The sequence below is a fragment of the Danio rerio genome, chromosome 12, assembly GCF_052040795.2.
Source record: "Danio rerio strain M-AB ecotype USA chromosome 12, GRCz13ab, whole genome shotgun sequence".
In the NCBI taxonomy this organism is placed as follows: domain Eukaryota; kingdom Metazoa; phylum Chordata; class Actinopteri; order Cypriniformes; family Danionidae; genus Danio; species Danio rerio.
Window position 1 is genome coordinate 30,139,059 of NC_141032.1, and position 16,259 is coordinate 30,155,317.

Below are 16,259 nucleotides of genomic sequence, written 5' to 3' on the forward strand. Positions count from 1 at the left end.
TGGTCTCAGTGACATGAGTTGTTACTGTATGCCTCTACCAGCATTAGGAATGCCTATACATACAATTCGCTGGTTTAAATGAAAACTAAAGGTAGTAATACAGTAACAATTAATCACGAATATTATAATTATAGTGTAACCACTAGGGGTGACACTGACAACAGAAGTTTGGATCCACGTTCAGGTTTATTCAGTGGTCAGGCAAGGAATGGTCAACACAGGTGCAAACAGATGTATGAGGGCAATCCAGAATCGTAGTCAAACACAGGCGAGAGGTCAGAAGGCAGGCGGCAGACTAAGACAAATGGGCTAACAAGGCTAAGGTCAAAACACGGGAAAACAAGACTCCGCAATGAGGGTTTCAAAGTGAGCTGTATATATATATGTGTGTGTAATCAGTACATGAGCAGCATCAGCTGTGTGTATGCAATCAGTCAGGATCTGGAACCGGTTGTGTGTGTGGAGCTTGACTGGTTCTTGTAGTCCATTTATCAGCAGATTTGTAGTTCTTGTGGCTGTGAGTGTTTACCAGCGACCTCTGGTGGTTTTATCGCTGGTGAACATGACATATAGAGTCGATTATCATATAATAGTGCTTCACCTCAAAACACTTTTACCTCAGTGCATGATTGCAAAAATTAATGTGATTTTTTTCCAATTCTTACTGGTACATAAATTTATAATATGACAGTTACCTTTACAAATACCTAAATACAAATTTAATGTAATGTTATTGATTAGTTTTAAGCCCAAGGCATCCTCCAAACTCTTATTTATTTTAGTTTTTAGTCTTTTTTTAATCACAACATGTAAGTGTTTACACAGAGGTGTCTATTGTATTTTTTTTGGCATCTTCAGTAATTCGTTGTTGTTTCATCTGTCTGTTTTCTTTAGATATTTTGCTTTTCGATATCAGCTGTACTGTCTTGATTATTGCGTTGGTGGATTTGAAGCTTTTGTGCTTTTAGATTTTAAAGATTTTATACCTGGATGGGTATGTGGCACCGGAGGAACCAGCTACACATTTACAGACCCCGTGATCAATTACTAGCAGTGCGCTAAAAGGATGAAGGAACTTGGGGTCATTTATTTTTTGGGGTCAGTTATTTTCCAGGTATAAAATTATTTTAGTCTTTTCTTTTGGTTATTTTGCAAGTTATGTTTACAAATTGAACAAGTATAATGCAGATGAGTTGTCAATATCTCAATGTTTGTTGGCTGAATTTTTGGAGGCTTTGCTGTTATGTTGTACTGTTTTGTGTTGTTTTGGAGAATGTATGTTTCTCAGACATTCCCCCTGTTAATTCAGAATGCCTCAACCTGTCCACTACATTTGTGCACATTATAGCAACGTTGCATCATATGAACTTTATGCAGCTCTTCGCATTCATGTAAAAATATACAGTAAGTGTTCTTCGATCTTATTTAGTGTAGTAACTAGTAGTTATTTCAAACAGATAAAAAAAGATAGCATTGCCAATCAACCTTTTAATTTGTCGAAACATATAATCAGCTGTACACTGGAAAAATTTTTTTTGTAAATTACCAATTTTCCATATTTTGAAATATGATTTTTTTAATTAATATTATTTATTTATGATTTTTAATTGCATTGTGGTACCTTTATGTTTCCTTCAACTTTTGATGTTGAATTGTTTGAAAAAGTGACTTTTACTGATATTTTTAGTAGTTTACTGTGATATTTTGTCTGGTTTGGTGTTGTAAATTACGATACAACAACCTGTTCATAAACTGCCACTACTTTTAATGTCTGCATATTATTTATTATACAATACATTGTTTCAAACCACTAAAACTTTTGTATTAGTCACTTAAAATGGACAGTTGAATTTTTATCATCAGAAGTCAACAAAACAGAGATCAGCATCCCAATACAATTCACAACCCTAAATAAAGACATAAAACATAAATCATAAAATTTCTCAGTTTCCTGAGAAAATAGAACATGCTTTATATGTTAAAACTGGAGGGAACTGTGCATGAAACGATAAAATCTTTTTTTTTTTGCAAGTATCACTACAGCCACATGCATTTTTCATGTACTAAGCTAGCGAAAATGTCTCCACCATTAACTTGAATCTTGTATCTAGGCTTCAGTAATGTCATTCATTTTAATTCTTTACAAAACATATGCTATGTCTATGACTGTATCCAGTGTGTACATATTTTCCTTGACTGCTTCTTCCCACGTGGTTCGAGAGGGCCAGTATGCTGGTGATCCTGCTGAACTGTGTTACTCTGGGGATGTTTCACCCGTGCGAGGACAGCCACTGTGACTCAGAGCGATGCAAGATACTGGAGGTAAGGGTTCAAATCTACAATGCATCACCATTCATAACCACACACTCTTTAAATAGATCAAATAAAGGGAAAACTAGTTGAAATGTAATTGGACATAGATTTGAAATTAAATTTAACATGTTACAGCTAAAAAAAGGAGGTTATATTAAAGCAAATATCCATTTTATCCACTCACAAAATTACTTTTACCTCTTGTTCAAACTCTTTATTTAAAATGAGTTGAATCAACACAACTTTAGATTTTTTTTGGAGACTACTTAATTGTTTTATGTTCAATCCAGTCAAATTTGTCAACTTAATGGATTTAAGTTGGGACATTATGAAAAAATTGTGTAGAACCCTGCGTTTTTTATTTTTTATTTTTTACAGTGGATTACTCATTTATTTGGTCGAAAGTTATTTGAAATAGACATGTATTATATCGTTATCATTACATTTTGCTGACTTTTTTTAAAATCAATTTTAATAAAACATTTTCAGAAGTATATATTTCTTAATCAATTCGGCTTTTTAAAGGCAAGGCAAGGCAAGTTTATTTTTATAGCACATTTCATACACAGTGGCAATTCAAAGTGCTTTACATAAACAGGAATAAAAAAGATAAGTTTAGGAACATAAAATGCAGACAGTAAAAATTATTAAAAACAGATAAAAACAAATTAAAATGAGTTAAAATAGGTTATAAAAGAATGAAAAAGAAAACGAAAAACATAATAGTGCGATCTGTCGGACGTAGCACAGTGCTCATACAGTAAAGGCACAGCTAAACAGATGTGTTTTCAGTCTTGATTTGAATGTGCCTAATGTTGGAGCACATCTGATCATTTCTGGAAGCTGATTCCAGCAGCGAGGGGCATAGTGGCTGAAGGCAGATTCACCCTGCTTTGACTGAGCTCTTGGACATTCTAGTTTATATGATCCTAAAGATCTGAGTGATCTGTTAGGTTTGTATTCAGTCAGCATATCTGTAATGTATTGAGGTCCTTGGCCATTAAAGAAAGAGAGACACAAACACATTTAACCTTGAAAAAAAATAGTAAATACAATGAATATTTTTTTTCATGTGGTTTTAACTCATTGCAAACAATATATATGGGCTGAATAAAAATAATAATTAAACATTACTAAATTTGATGTGTTTGTTTAAATTCAGCCCATTTAAATTTGGTTTGCAACCACTTAAAAAGACTGAGTAAATATAATTAATCTTTTTTTTTTTTCAATGCACTTTTCTTTAAAAAAAACAAAAAAAAAAACCTTTAGTTTAAAGGAAAGAAACTGGCTTGATTTTATTCTGCAGTCACGCATTAAATTAATCCAAAAAGAAAGCTATTTATAATGCATTAGAATTGATTTCTAAAGTATAATGTAGATGTTTTGCTGACGATGGTTTAATGGGTGCAAGAAATGGAGATCAGCCATTTGCTAAAAAGTAATAAAAACCAAGCGAAATGGAAAACAGTTACCGTATTTCACATCGTCAAAAGTATTTCACCCTTCAGAAACTGATGTTCATTAAATAGATCAAAGAATAGATTACAATGTGAACAAATTAGAATGTAATTACTGGACATGGGTTTGAAGTGAAATCAAACAAGTGTTAGAACTCCAAAAACGAAGAGAGGTTATTTTGAGGCGTTTGTCATCGTCTCTGGTGGAGCGCGCTGGGTTTCTCTAGATATCCTGAAGCATGTTGTGTTGACTGACTTCCAAAAGACACAGGAATGCCCAAAACCACATGTGGTGTGATAGGCAACAAAGAGATCCTCGCCTGTAATTCAAAGCAGATTATCACAGGAAAGACAGCGCTCTGGTTTATCATTGATTCGGGAACATGGCTCAGAGCCTTTGATTTCAATCTGCTAAATTCCTTTTGCTTTGTTTAACAGATGAGCGTTTTACCCTAAGGATATCAGAGAGCTAGTCTCTCTTTTATGCTTTAGATCCTCTGCTGTGGATGTCTTTTATCATTTGGGGACTCGGCAATTTCAAAACAATTCACTCTTGTCCTCTATTAGAGAGGGGCAATGGTAATTTATTCAAATATAAATACCGGGGACATCAGGACTCCATTAGGGAGAATATGATGACACTACAGAAAAGGATCGTTTTTATGAACACACAAGTTATGATTCGATCAACTCAATATGAAGCAAACGCGTTGTAAATAACTGAATGTGATTTACAACTGTATTACCTGTAATTAGCAGCACGGACAAAAAGTTCTGAGCATGTTCAATGCATCTACTGTAGTATCTCGACTGTATAATGACGTATGTGCAAGCACATGTTCTCTCTATTTGGTAAACAAATCCAAGTTCGCCTGTGAAAATGTGAATATGCATATGTAAATGTGAATAATACATAAGGACAGAATTGAAATTTTTGGGTCAATCATATCTTATAAATATAGTACGCTGACTACATAGGCTTCATATTGCAAATTTTCTTTTAATGCATCATGATTTGCATCATCACATTTATATTTTGTGATATCAATTAGAATGTATCTTTACACCCCTTACATGTAATTGTGAAGTGTTCTTTCCGCTGTGGCAACCCCAGATGAATGAATGAATTTCTTGCAACATTATATTACTTGTAATTACTTTCATTCTTTAATTTTCTTTTTGGCTTAGTCCCTTTATTATTCTGGGGTCGCCACAACAGCGGATGACCTTCCAGCTGCAACCCATCAATGGGAAACACCCATACACTCTTAGATTCACACACATGCACTACGGTACAATTTAGCTTACCCAAATCACCTATACCGCATGTCTTAATAAAGTATTAATATTAATATTAATTAATTATTAATATAATGTGATTAATAAAGGGACTAAGCCGACAAGAAAATGAATGAATGAATGAATCTTTGATGCAATCAATTAATTGAAAAAGAAGTAAAGACATTTACAAAGAAGTATTATAGTTGATTTCTGTAGAATCATGTGATTTCGAAGATAAGAATATGAGTGCAGGAATTGGAAATGTATATTATTAAATAATTAAATATATATAAAAATGACTAAATGTACAAAATTATTTATTTACATTTATTTTTTCATTATACTGTGAAGTTAACAAAATAAAATGTTGATTTTAAAGTTCTTCAAAAAACCTTTAATGCTGTGTTCACAGCAGATGCGGAACGCGCGGATAAATCGCGAAATTCGCGTGTAAATAGCCGTGTGAACATTTGAGTTTACTTGCTTCAATTATGTGTCAAACCCCGCTTCATTAGCACGCCAAATATGCTTCATTCGAGCATCAAATTCACTTAAGAACATATGCGGATTCGCATGATGGGTTAGCTTAGTTGCTAAAAGGCTAACATGGATTTCATTAAGAAAATAACAGTGTTTATGTGCTTTATGAAGGCTGAAAAACAGCGTCGATATGTTTAGGGCCGTGTCTGAGCCCACTAGATCCTTTCAGAGGTGCATCCAGCTCTGTGAGCTCATAAACTCCTCTGGTAACTTAACCTGAATGATGGAGACTTTCAGCGTTGCTTCTGACTGAGCCGAGCCCAGTTTGATGAACTGTTGTCGGTGTCAGCTGGAGGATTTCCCCCGGGACATCAACAACAGGTGCTATATCACAATCACGGCCCCCCAAGAGCAAGCTCCTGATTGGTTAACACGGCGTGAATGTCCGCTTAAGTTCAGATTTTTGAACTCGAGTGATTTGCGCAAAACGCGTGTTAGGCGCGTCAAACGCTCAATTCGCACCGTGTCGTTCGTGTATATTCCCCGTCATTCGCTCGTATTGTCTATTCACACATTTGCATTGACTTAACATGTCAATCACTTGCGATTGACACTTCTTCCACGTCAATGAATAAATCAATGAATTTTATTTTCCATATACTGTAGTAAATTAATAAAATAAATAAATTCCTAAAACATATGATTATAGCTCTTAGAAAGTTTTTTTTTTCATGAGAATTAACATTTCCTCTCTTTAGCCTCATTTTCACTTTCTAATTAATTGAATCCTGATGTCTTGTACAAAAAAAAAATAGCAGATACATTTTTTGCTCAATATACAGTTATTAAGTGAAGGAAATAAATACCCAAAACTTACATTTCTAGCTCTCAGAAAGTTCTATATATATTTCTTCTTAAAAATTAGGATTTGGCCTATTTAGCCTCATTTTCTTTTTCTTATTAAAAAAATTCCCAATGTCTTATGCAAAAAAAAAAAAAAAGGCAGATATTTTTATGCTCCATCTACTGCACTGTTATGAAGTAGAGCAAATAAATTCCTAAAACTTATTTTTCTAGCGGCCTCTAAGTTATATAATCCTTACAATCTCTCTACCCCCACCCTCTCTCTTTCTCTCTCTCTCTCTCTCTCTCTCTCTGTGTCTCACTCTCCTCTCTGTTATGTGGGTGTCATAAGCATTTGGAGGGCTACATAAAAACAAATGAGCCTGAAATGGCCTGAACTAGAGAGGATTAAACCACACTAAATGAAGTGCTTAAAACTCAACTCCAAAGCCCACTTATCCAGACAGTCGTTGTGATCAGGCACTTCAGAATACAATGCCACTGATTGTGACACGAGGTGAATCGCCTCTTATTTCAGAGTTATTAAGCTAATGCTTGCTGTAATGAATGATGCTAGTCTGTAACCTTTACATTGCGACAGTGGGTCAGGTTCACTGTTCGTTGTGCCAGTGACATGGGATTGTGATAATGTTATCTACGCTCACGTAAATCACACATCAGTTGGTCAGTGGATTGCCTTTAGGGTGGATTTGGAAGTCTGGAAAATACCTTTAATTGTAGTGCACATTGTCTTGGAAAAAGTAAGTTATATTATTTTTGTGCAGAGACAGATAAAGAGAGAGACTGATATTTTATTAGTCAAATATTTACAAAAAAAATAAAATAATAATAATAATTTTCTACATGACCTAAAAATATAATTTCAGTTTTCATATAATTTAATATCATATGTTGACATGTTAAATAAAAATCATAAATTTCAGCTTTACCACCATATGGATAAATAAATTATTTAAAAAAATAAACAAATAAAATAAATAAATAAATATATATTTTTATGTGCAATCATCTTTATTATTATTATTATTATTATTATTATTATTATTATTATTATTATTTATTTTGTTTTGGTGTGTTTTTGTATCCATGTATGTAATGTAATATTATTTTAGATATTTATTTATTCATTCATTTTGTTTTCAGCTTAGTCCCTTTATTTACACCCATACACTCCCGCATTCGCACACATACACCACGGCCAATTTAGCTTATTCAATTCACCCATAGTGCATGTCTTTGGACTACGGGGGAAACCAGAGCACCCAGAAGTAACCCATGCCTGCATGGGGAGAACCTGCAAACTCCACACAGAAATGCTACCTGACCCAGCTGCAGCTCGAACCAGTGACCTTCTAGAAATGCCACCTGACCCAGCCGGGGCTCGAACCATTGACCTTCTCGCTGTGAGGCAATCGTGCTACCCACTGCGCCACTGTGCTGCCCAGATATTATTTCCTTCATTCATTTTCTTTTTGACTTATTCGCTTTAGTAATCAGGGGTGGACACAGTGGAATGAACCGCCAATGTATCCAGCAAATGTTTTACGCAGCGGAGGCCCTTCTAGCTGCATTTCATCACTTGAAAACCACCATACACTCTCATTCACACACATACACTATACAGACAATTTAGCTTACCCAATTCAGCTATACTGCATGTCTTTGGACTTGTGGAGGGAACCGGAGCACCCGGAAGAAATCCTCACGAACACTGGGAAAACATGCAAACTCCACAAAGAAGTGCCAACTCACCCAGCCGAGGCTCAAACCAGCCACTTTCTTGCTGTGAGGTGACAGCGCTACTCACTTCGCCACCCTGCTGCCTTAATTATTTATTTATTTGTAGATTTGACTCCCTTTTGCCACAAGTTCCGGGTAATTTCTGAACCAGTTATATATACTGTATACTGCATGAGCACATCACAATCTTATACAAGATACAGCAGGGAAAATTCTAAAGCATTGAACACATCATGTCTTTTTTCCTGGGCATAATATTTCTAAAGGACCTGTTTGACATGGAATTGAACCAGAGTTTGGTAAAAACCAAACAATACAAACATAAAAAAATAAATGAAACAAAAAATAAATAAATCTGAAAAATTTGTTGTGTGTAATAACAATGAAATAACCAAAGAAGAAAGTGCTGAACTACTGAAATGTACTAAATACTTTATATTAAAGACTTCTTTGGTGATGGCAGCTTAAAGGCTAATGTGGAAAATAAAGTCAAATGCATTGGTCCGGTGTAACAGACTCCAACAGAGAGTAAAAATCTTGATGGTTCTGTGGATCTTCTCTATTAAATCTGATCTTTAATTTGGATGTCCCATTGGATTCAAGTCAGGTGATTGGCTGGGCCATTCTACAGCTTGATTTTTTTTTTCTTCTCTGAAAGCATTTGAGAGTTTCCTTGGCTGTGTTTTGGACCTTCGTCTTGCTAAAATGTCCACCCTGGTTTCATCTTCATCATCCTGCTAATGTAGATGTTGGACTGAAACAGCTAATATTGATTAACAATGATGACGGGCAATAGGTTGCTGAAGAACTACTGAGACATTTCAGCTGATGTTTGGGCTTTCACTGTCTTTTTACACCCCCTTTTCTTAATGTGTTCAATACTTTTTTCCTTGCATCATTTTATTTTATTACACATAGATTCATTTGTAAACTAATTAGATTTGTTTTCTTTATATGGAGTTCTTTGGTTGTTATCAACATCCAGTGAAAATTTCATGTCAACGGCACCTTTAGAAATTAGTTTTCTGAGAAAAATTGTGACGTGTTCAATATTTATTTCCCTTATTGTATGATCATTTTAAGAGTGGTCATGGCATTGCAGAGGCACATGTATTTAGTAATAGCTATGTTACACATTTATTCAGTATTAAACTTGAAATGGGATTGGATTTAGAGGCACTTTCTTGCTGTGAGTTTCCTGGAATCATCACGTTTTACTCTCCGCCGTGCCTGGGTGAGATTGCTTTCTTTCCATGGATAATGCCAAGTTTTCATTTGGATTTAATGGGAACAGATCAGTTCCTTTGCCTGATTCTTACTCTGTAAACGTGTATTTTTCTGAATGCTAAAACTTGGTTTTGGTGAGTTTCCCCTTTTTGCTTTTTCATCAGAAATAAATGTCCTGGGTCGTTTCATCTCTGCGATCTGAAAATGTACAGAGATTATCTTCTCCAACAACTCTTTCAAATCACTCTCCTTCTTGCCATATGGAAATTAGTGTGCTCTGCCAGAAATAAGATTGCAAACCTGGTCATCAGGAAATTTACAAAGACGTACAATCAGCTCCCATCACTGTCAGGGAGACCCGGCTGGGCTCTATAGCGGACGTGACTCAGGTTAGCCCTCGGCGTGAGCTCCAAAACGAATGCCTTGGGTGGAATAATGGAATTCACGGAAAACACAATAAAGCCGGGGATCATGCCTGCTGTCTCTCTCTTTCTCTCTGTGCCCCTTTCTCTTCTGCCCACACAACACATTATCATTTATTTCTTCAGTGCTTTCCTCTTCCCTTTTTTTTCTTCTGCATGCATTCCTCTCCTCTTTTGCCATTGCTGTTTTGTAATTATGCAGTCACTTACATATTGTTCTAAAACACAAACTGTATGACTAGTTTTCTTAAAATCAACAAAAATAATATTTATTTCTTCATGGAGTAAAAGTTGTTAGACTAAAACAGCTACTTAGTTACTTTACTTCATTCATTCATTCATTCATGTATTCAGTCATTTTGCTTTGGCTTAGTCTCTATTTAAGAAGTCACCACAGCGGAATGAACCATCAACTATTTCAGCTTACGTTTTACACAGTGGATGCCCTTCCAGCAGTTTCCCAGATATGGGTTGCAGCTAGAAGGGACTAAGCCGAAAAGAAAATTAATGAATAAATGTATTTGTAATACAGTGTTGTCCTTTAGCAGTCAGATAAATTAACTGTACCTTTAATTTGATCTGCTTAAAGAAAACACACATTTTGAATGCATCAAACAAAACTTAAGTACATGCACAGAACAGCATGAGCATTAACAGCAAATAAACGAATGTAAATATTGTCCCACTTGCTTTTTAAGCCCTATGATTGGTCACACACTCAACAGAAAGGGCTGTGATTGGCTGTAACCCTTTGGTGCTGTTCACCAATAAGTGTTATGTAATGTAATGTAATGTAATTGTAATAAAATGTGTATTTATATAGCGCATTTATTGTGTATGGCCATACACCCAAAGCGCTTCACAATCATAAGGGGGGGTCTCTCCACACCACCATCAGTGTGCAGCATCCACTTGGCTGATGCAACGGCAGCCACAGGACAACGGCGCCAGTGCGCTCACCACACACCAGCTATTGGCGGAGTGGAAAGACAGTGATAGAGCCAATTCAGTGGAAGGGGATGATTGGGAGGCCATGATCATAAGGGCTGATAGAGGGACTTCGACCAGGACACCGGGGTTACACCCCTGCTCTTTCACAAGAAGTGCCATGAGATTTTTAATGACCACAGAGAGTCAGGACCTCGGTTTAACGTCTCATCCGAAAGATGGTGCCCACTGACTGTAGTGTCCCCTTCCCTTTTACTGGGGCATTAGGACTCACACAGACCACAGCTTGAGTGCCCCCTGCTGGCCTCACTAACACCACTTCCAACAGCAACCTAGTGTTCCCTAGTGGTCTCCCATCCAGGTACTGACCAGGCTCAGCCCTGCTTGGCTTCAGTGTGTAACCGGTCTTGGGCTGCAGGGTGACATGGCTAGTGACACTGATAAACCACAGCAGCGATCACAGTTGATCCACGTGGTGGAGCAAACTCACTCTGCACACACGCTCGTATCTGGATCACAATTGTTGTAACAGCCGAGAGGAGAGGAAACATGTGCAGAGTTTTCTTTGTTTTTTAAGGAGTTGGAGCCTTTTAATTACTTGCGCTCATTTCTCTCGCCATAGTAAGCTACCACAATATAGCGCATATGAGATAAATGAGATTAGTACATAATAACCAGTTAGGATCTTACTTACTGAACCGATCTTATTACTGAACCGATACCTGGTTGTCCTCATCTGCATCGCGGTGAACCAAAAAAGCAAATACGTAACTTTGACAGCCCTATAAACTCCACACAGAAATACCAACTGGCCCAGCTGGGACTCGAAACAGTAACCTTCTTGCTGTCAGGTGACAGTGCTAACCAGTGAGCCACTGTCCTGCCCCTTTAGTTACTTTATTTCAAGTAAAGAAGTCACTGACGGTGTTACTAAAAGTGAGCAAACCCATTGAAACTCTAAAGTTGACTTAAATATTTTTAAGGCAATTGGTTTCTAAAGAAACTGGTTTACTTGCCTTTTTTAAAAGAACAAAGTCAGCTAGTTATTAATATTTTACTATTATTTTAGTCACATCAACTTTCATTGTGAAGACTTACTGTACAGTCAAAATGTGTTGTTTGTTTAAACTACTTATTTAAAATTAGCTGAAACAACAGGCAGCATGGTTGCGCAGTGGGCAGTACTCTCGCCTCACAGCAAAAAAGGTCGCTGGTTCGAGCCTCGGCTGGGTCAGTTGGCATTTCTGTGTGGAGTTTGCATGTTCTGCCCGTGTTCACGTGGGTTTCCTCTGGGTACTCCAGTTTTCCCCACAGTATGGTATGTATGTGAATGGAAGTGTATGGGTGTTTCCCAATGATGGGTTGCAGCTGGAAGGGCATCTGCTATGTAAAACGTTTTGGATAAGTTGGCGGATCATTCCGCTGTGGCGACCCTGGATTAATAAAGGGATTGAGCCAAAAAGAAAATAATTAAATGAATGAATGCATGAAACAACACAATTCTTGCGTTTTTTTTGGGGATGACTTGATTGTTTTATGCTCAACCCACTTAAATTTGTAAAAATATATAAGTTAACTTAATTCCTTAATGTTGTCTCACAACATGTGGAACCCAGCATTTTTTTACAGTGTAAAAATTCAGCAAAACTTCATCTACACTGTAAATAATACAGGGTTCCATACAATTCATTCATGTTGTTCCGACACAAATCGAGTAGGTTAACTTAACACTTTTAACAAATGTATGTAGCTTGAACATAAAAAAAAATGTTGTTCCATTGAAGTCTCAAGATTTGTGTTGTTTCAACTCGTTTTAAATAAGTAGTTAAAACAATCAAAAAATATATATTTTCTGAGTGTAGTCACACAGGTTTGGAGTAAATGGTGGCAGATTTTCATTTGTGGGTGAACTCAGATTGCAGCATTAGGATGCGCGTGTGTGTTATTATGCAAGCTTTAGTTGAGTTAGAAGATAAGTGGTTTCTGGGGCAGAAAATAAGCAGTATCATGTTTAAGAGGAGAATCACTTATGAAGCACATCAATGTGAGTGGTGCTCAGTGTGTGTAACACTACTGATTGAATAGATTGTTATTGTGATCCTCTCCCATTTGTTTCAGTTTCTGTAAAATTGTTTGTGTGCATGGTACGATACTTTGTGGTTTGAGCTACAAACATTTGTACAGTACAGTATGATCTGCCTATATTAATTTTCCTAGCATTTTCTTAAGGTAAAGTGAGCATATGTTCTTTTTGTCAGCCATTTCACTGGGGAATCCCTTTCGACTTGGAATCAGTCAGATAATGATGGTGGTTTATTTCTTACCAGATGCATAAAGCAACGAGTGCAAAAAAAAAAAAAAAAAAAAAATTCTTTCTATCCCAAATCAAATGCATCTCATGGATCACAATCCATAGAAATCCTAAAGTAGATGTTCTGTCATCATTTAATCTCATTTCATCTCTAAAAAACATGACTTCCATTCACCTACATGGAAACATGTTGACAGTTGTCACTTTAAACACCATAAGGTAAACTGAACACAGAATTGGAAAGAGTCCATACTCAAGTTAAATTATTATTACTTGCCAAAGCATGTAGTGTGAGTAAAAGTATCTGTTTTAAATCCTAAAAGTATAAGTGAAAAGTATCTCTTCTAAAAGTACTTAAGAGTAATGAGAAGTATTACACTGTGAAAATTATTCCACTTTGTACCATGAAAATAAATAATGTAGCTTACATCAGTGCCATTTTATTTTAGAGTGTATCAAGTTTAATTATTGCATGGAATATAATTTAAAATGTGAGATTAATTTGATGTAAGATCACAGCAGGTTGAAATCTATGTAACCTATAAATTGATAAAAGGAGGGGCAAAAATCCAGATCTGATAATGTTAATGCTGATTTACCACCTTTGCACTCTAACAAGCTACAAGTGTCCAGCATTTACTGCTGCACATCAATCTTGTGCAGCACGGATAGAAAAGATGAAGTCTGTGCTTTTATTTGAAAACGTAACATTCTGTAGTGCTTTTAGTTATTATTTAAGGCCATTTGGCAATTTCAGCCATCTTAGTAAGCGTCTTTTATCTTCTCATCAGTGACATGCAGTCTGAACTGTCTCTGTCTTTGCATGTAACTGTTTAGCACTGTTAGACCCTGGAGAAATGTACATTTCACACTGTATATGTTTGTTTCATATATAAAACATCTGTGTCTAGAGGGTGGTTTGTCTGATGCAATTTTTATTTGATTGGGCGGGAATCGTGTCTGATTCCCTATTCTACATAGTTACTCACCGTAGACAAGAACAGATAAAATAGTGACTACAGCTTGAAGTAAAATAGAGCAGTTAAAGCATTAATGCTAAAATTTACTTAAGTAAAACTACATATAAATATATAGTTTAACTATTTAGTGAAATACAATTCCTGATATAAATGACTCACAGTAATTTGAGTACGCAGTGATTACTTCTGGACTATAGAAAAGCAGTTAGATGGCCCTACACTAGTTATTATAAGTATCAAATGAAATTAGATTAAAACATACATTTTAGTACAACACTGCTGTGTTTTATTCCTGAATGAATTTCAATTGAAAAAGTATCAAGTGAGCCACTTAATTAGTTTCTTAATACATCAGCCATTTTAAATAAATGATTTGAATGACTGATTCAATGAATCACTCAATGCTGGGACTGTTTTTATTTTATTTTATTTAGTTTTTAATTTTTATTTAGTTTTTTATTTTATTTTATTTTATGTTATTTTATTTTTGTTATTTTATTTTTTATTTTATTTTTATGTAATGTATGTTTTCTTTTTGTGTAATTTCATTTTATTTGCTTATTTTTTGATTTTATTTTGTTTATTTTATATAAATTTTTATTTTATTGTATTGTATTGTATTTATTTATTTATTTATTTATTTATTTATTATTTTTAAATTATTTATTTATTTATTTTTTGTTTTATTAGTTTAATTTTTAAATAATACATTTTTTTTTAATCACTGACAGGCCTGAACCAGCAATGCAACAGCATGAAAACATTCTCATCAAATCATTACAATATTTATCTAAGCAAAAATGTATTTAATGTGTCAAAATTGCACACCCTGATGACTTGTTTTTATTTATTTTTTTATTTTCCAACAAGTATCAGAGTCTAGATATGCGTTGTAGTGTTGATTTACGGCAAGTGTGATGATTGGTGTTTTCTTGCTGCATTGTTACTCGTCTCTTCACTTTGCTTCTAGACTGCATGATGTCATCGGCATAGCAACTGCTCTCCGCACACATGAATTAGAAGAATTAGTAAGAAGGCAGAAGATATTTTTGTTTACCCTCAGTGAACGTGTGCTGCAGCAGCTTCCTCCTCTATTTGTGTGTGATTGTGTGTGTGTGTTTGCGGGGGTGGACGGCTGGTCTGAAGAAGTTCTGGATTTCAAGAATTGTTTTTTTTTTCTCTGAGGAAAGGCCATCAGTTGAACTAGAATAACCTACTCGCTGCACAGACAATACACCACTCAGCTATTTGTACAACAAAGAGGACACCATGAGAAGATTTATTCAGTGCCAAAAGATCACCGTGCGCGCAAAACACCCTCGCTTTCCACATGCGAGGATGAGACTGACTCTCTCCGAGCTATTTTTGAATGCTTCCCCAGAAATATGAAAGAGAAGGATGACATGTATTAAATAGAAATGGGTGGATGATGTGCTGAGGAAAAGGAGGGGAGGAGGAATATGGGAAGAGGTTTGCTGAAACAAAGGAGACGAGAGACAGTGAAGTATAAAGAGGAAGATATTCATATAGGGTGTGTGTGTGTGCGTGTGTGTATGTGTGTGTGAGGGGAAAAACAGCACCGTAGAGAATATTTAAGTTCGGAGCTCTGTTGAGTCTTTGAGAGCATTTTGTCGAGGGGTTTCCCTGGTCTGTGTCGTTTATCTTTGGAGCGAGCTGTTGAACCATAGAAGGGGCCCATAGAGATTTATATATGCACACGTAAGCAGCTGTGTGAGCCAAGAGCTCTATAGGAACAGTGAATAAAACATTTATTATGTAATTTGACAGTTGCTTATGTTTGTATTCATCTATCATCAGGTATTGGGGTTTAAGATCACTCAGTAATGCTAGTGGAAGTGTAATGCCAATAGTGGAAAATGTAACCATACTTGGGTACCATTACTTGCTTAAAAATGTAGTACAAGTAGAGTAAACATATCTGTTCTAAAGTATGAGTAAAAAGTAGACCTTTTAAAAGTACTTAAGAGTAGTGAGTATTATGCTGTTAAAAGCTGATGCATTTACATGTATTTGGTGGATGTGTGTAAACGTAAAATTCTGTAGTGCGTTTAGTTATTGCTCAGCAGGCACACAACGTCATAAGATATTGATATTAGCTTAGATTTAGGTTTGATGTCAGGTGACCAAAATTCAATGTCTAGCCATTGTCTAAGGACAACCTTATTTTGATCACCAATAACAACGTCAAAGGACATCGATGTTTGGTTGATTT

The 16,259-nt window shown here is 35.7% G+C and overlaps 1 protein-coding gene across 3 annotated transcripts in view; it reads left to right on the plus strand.

Annotated features, from left to right (window-relative positions):
• cacna1g (calcium voltage-gated channel subunit alpha1 G) overlaps positions 1–16,259 on the plus strand; it is a 362,705-nt gene that overhangs the window by 133,357 nt on the left and 213,089 nt on the right. For all 3 annotated transcript variants that reach the window (XR_015504196.1, XR_015504197.1, XM_087276432.1), the window contains exon 3: positions 2,211–2,322. Coding sequence is in view for 1 of the 3 variants with exons in the window: in XM_087276432.1 (XP_087132558.1) it covers positions 2,211–2,322 (112 nt within the window). In the remaining 2 variants the exon portion in view is untranslated. The remainder of the gene's footprint in view (positions 1–2,210; positions 2,323–16,259) is intronic.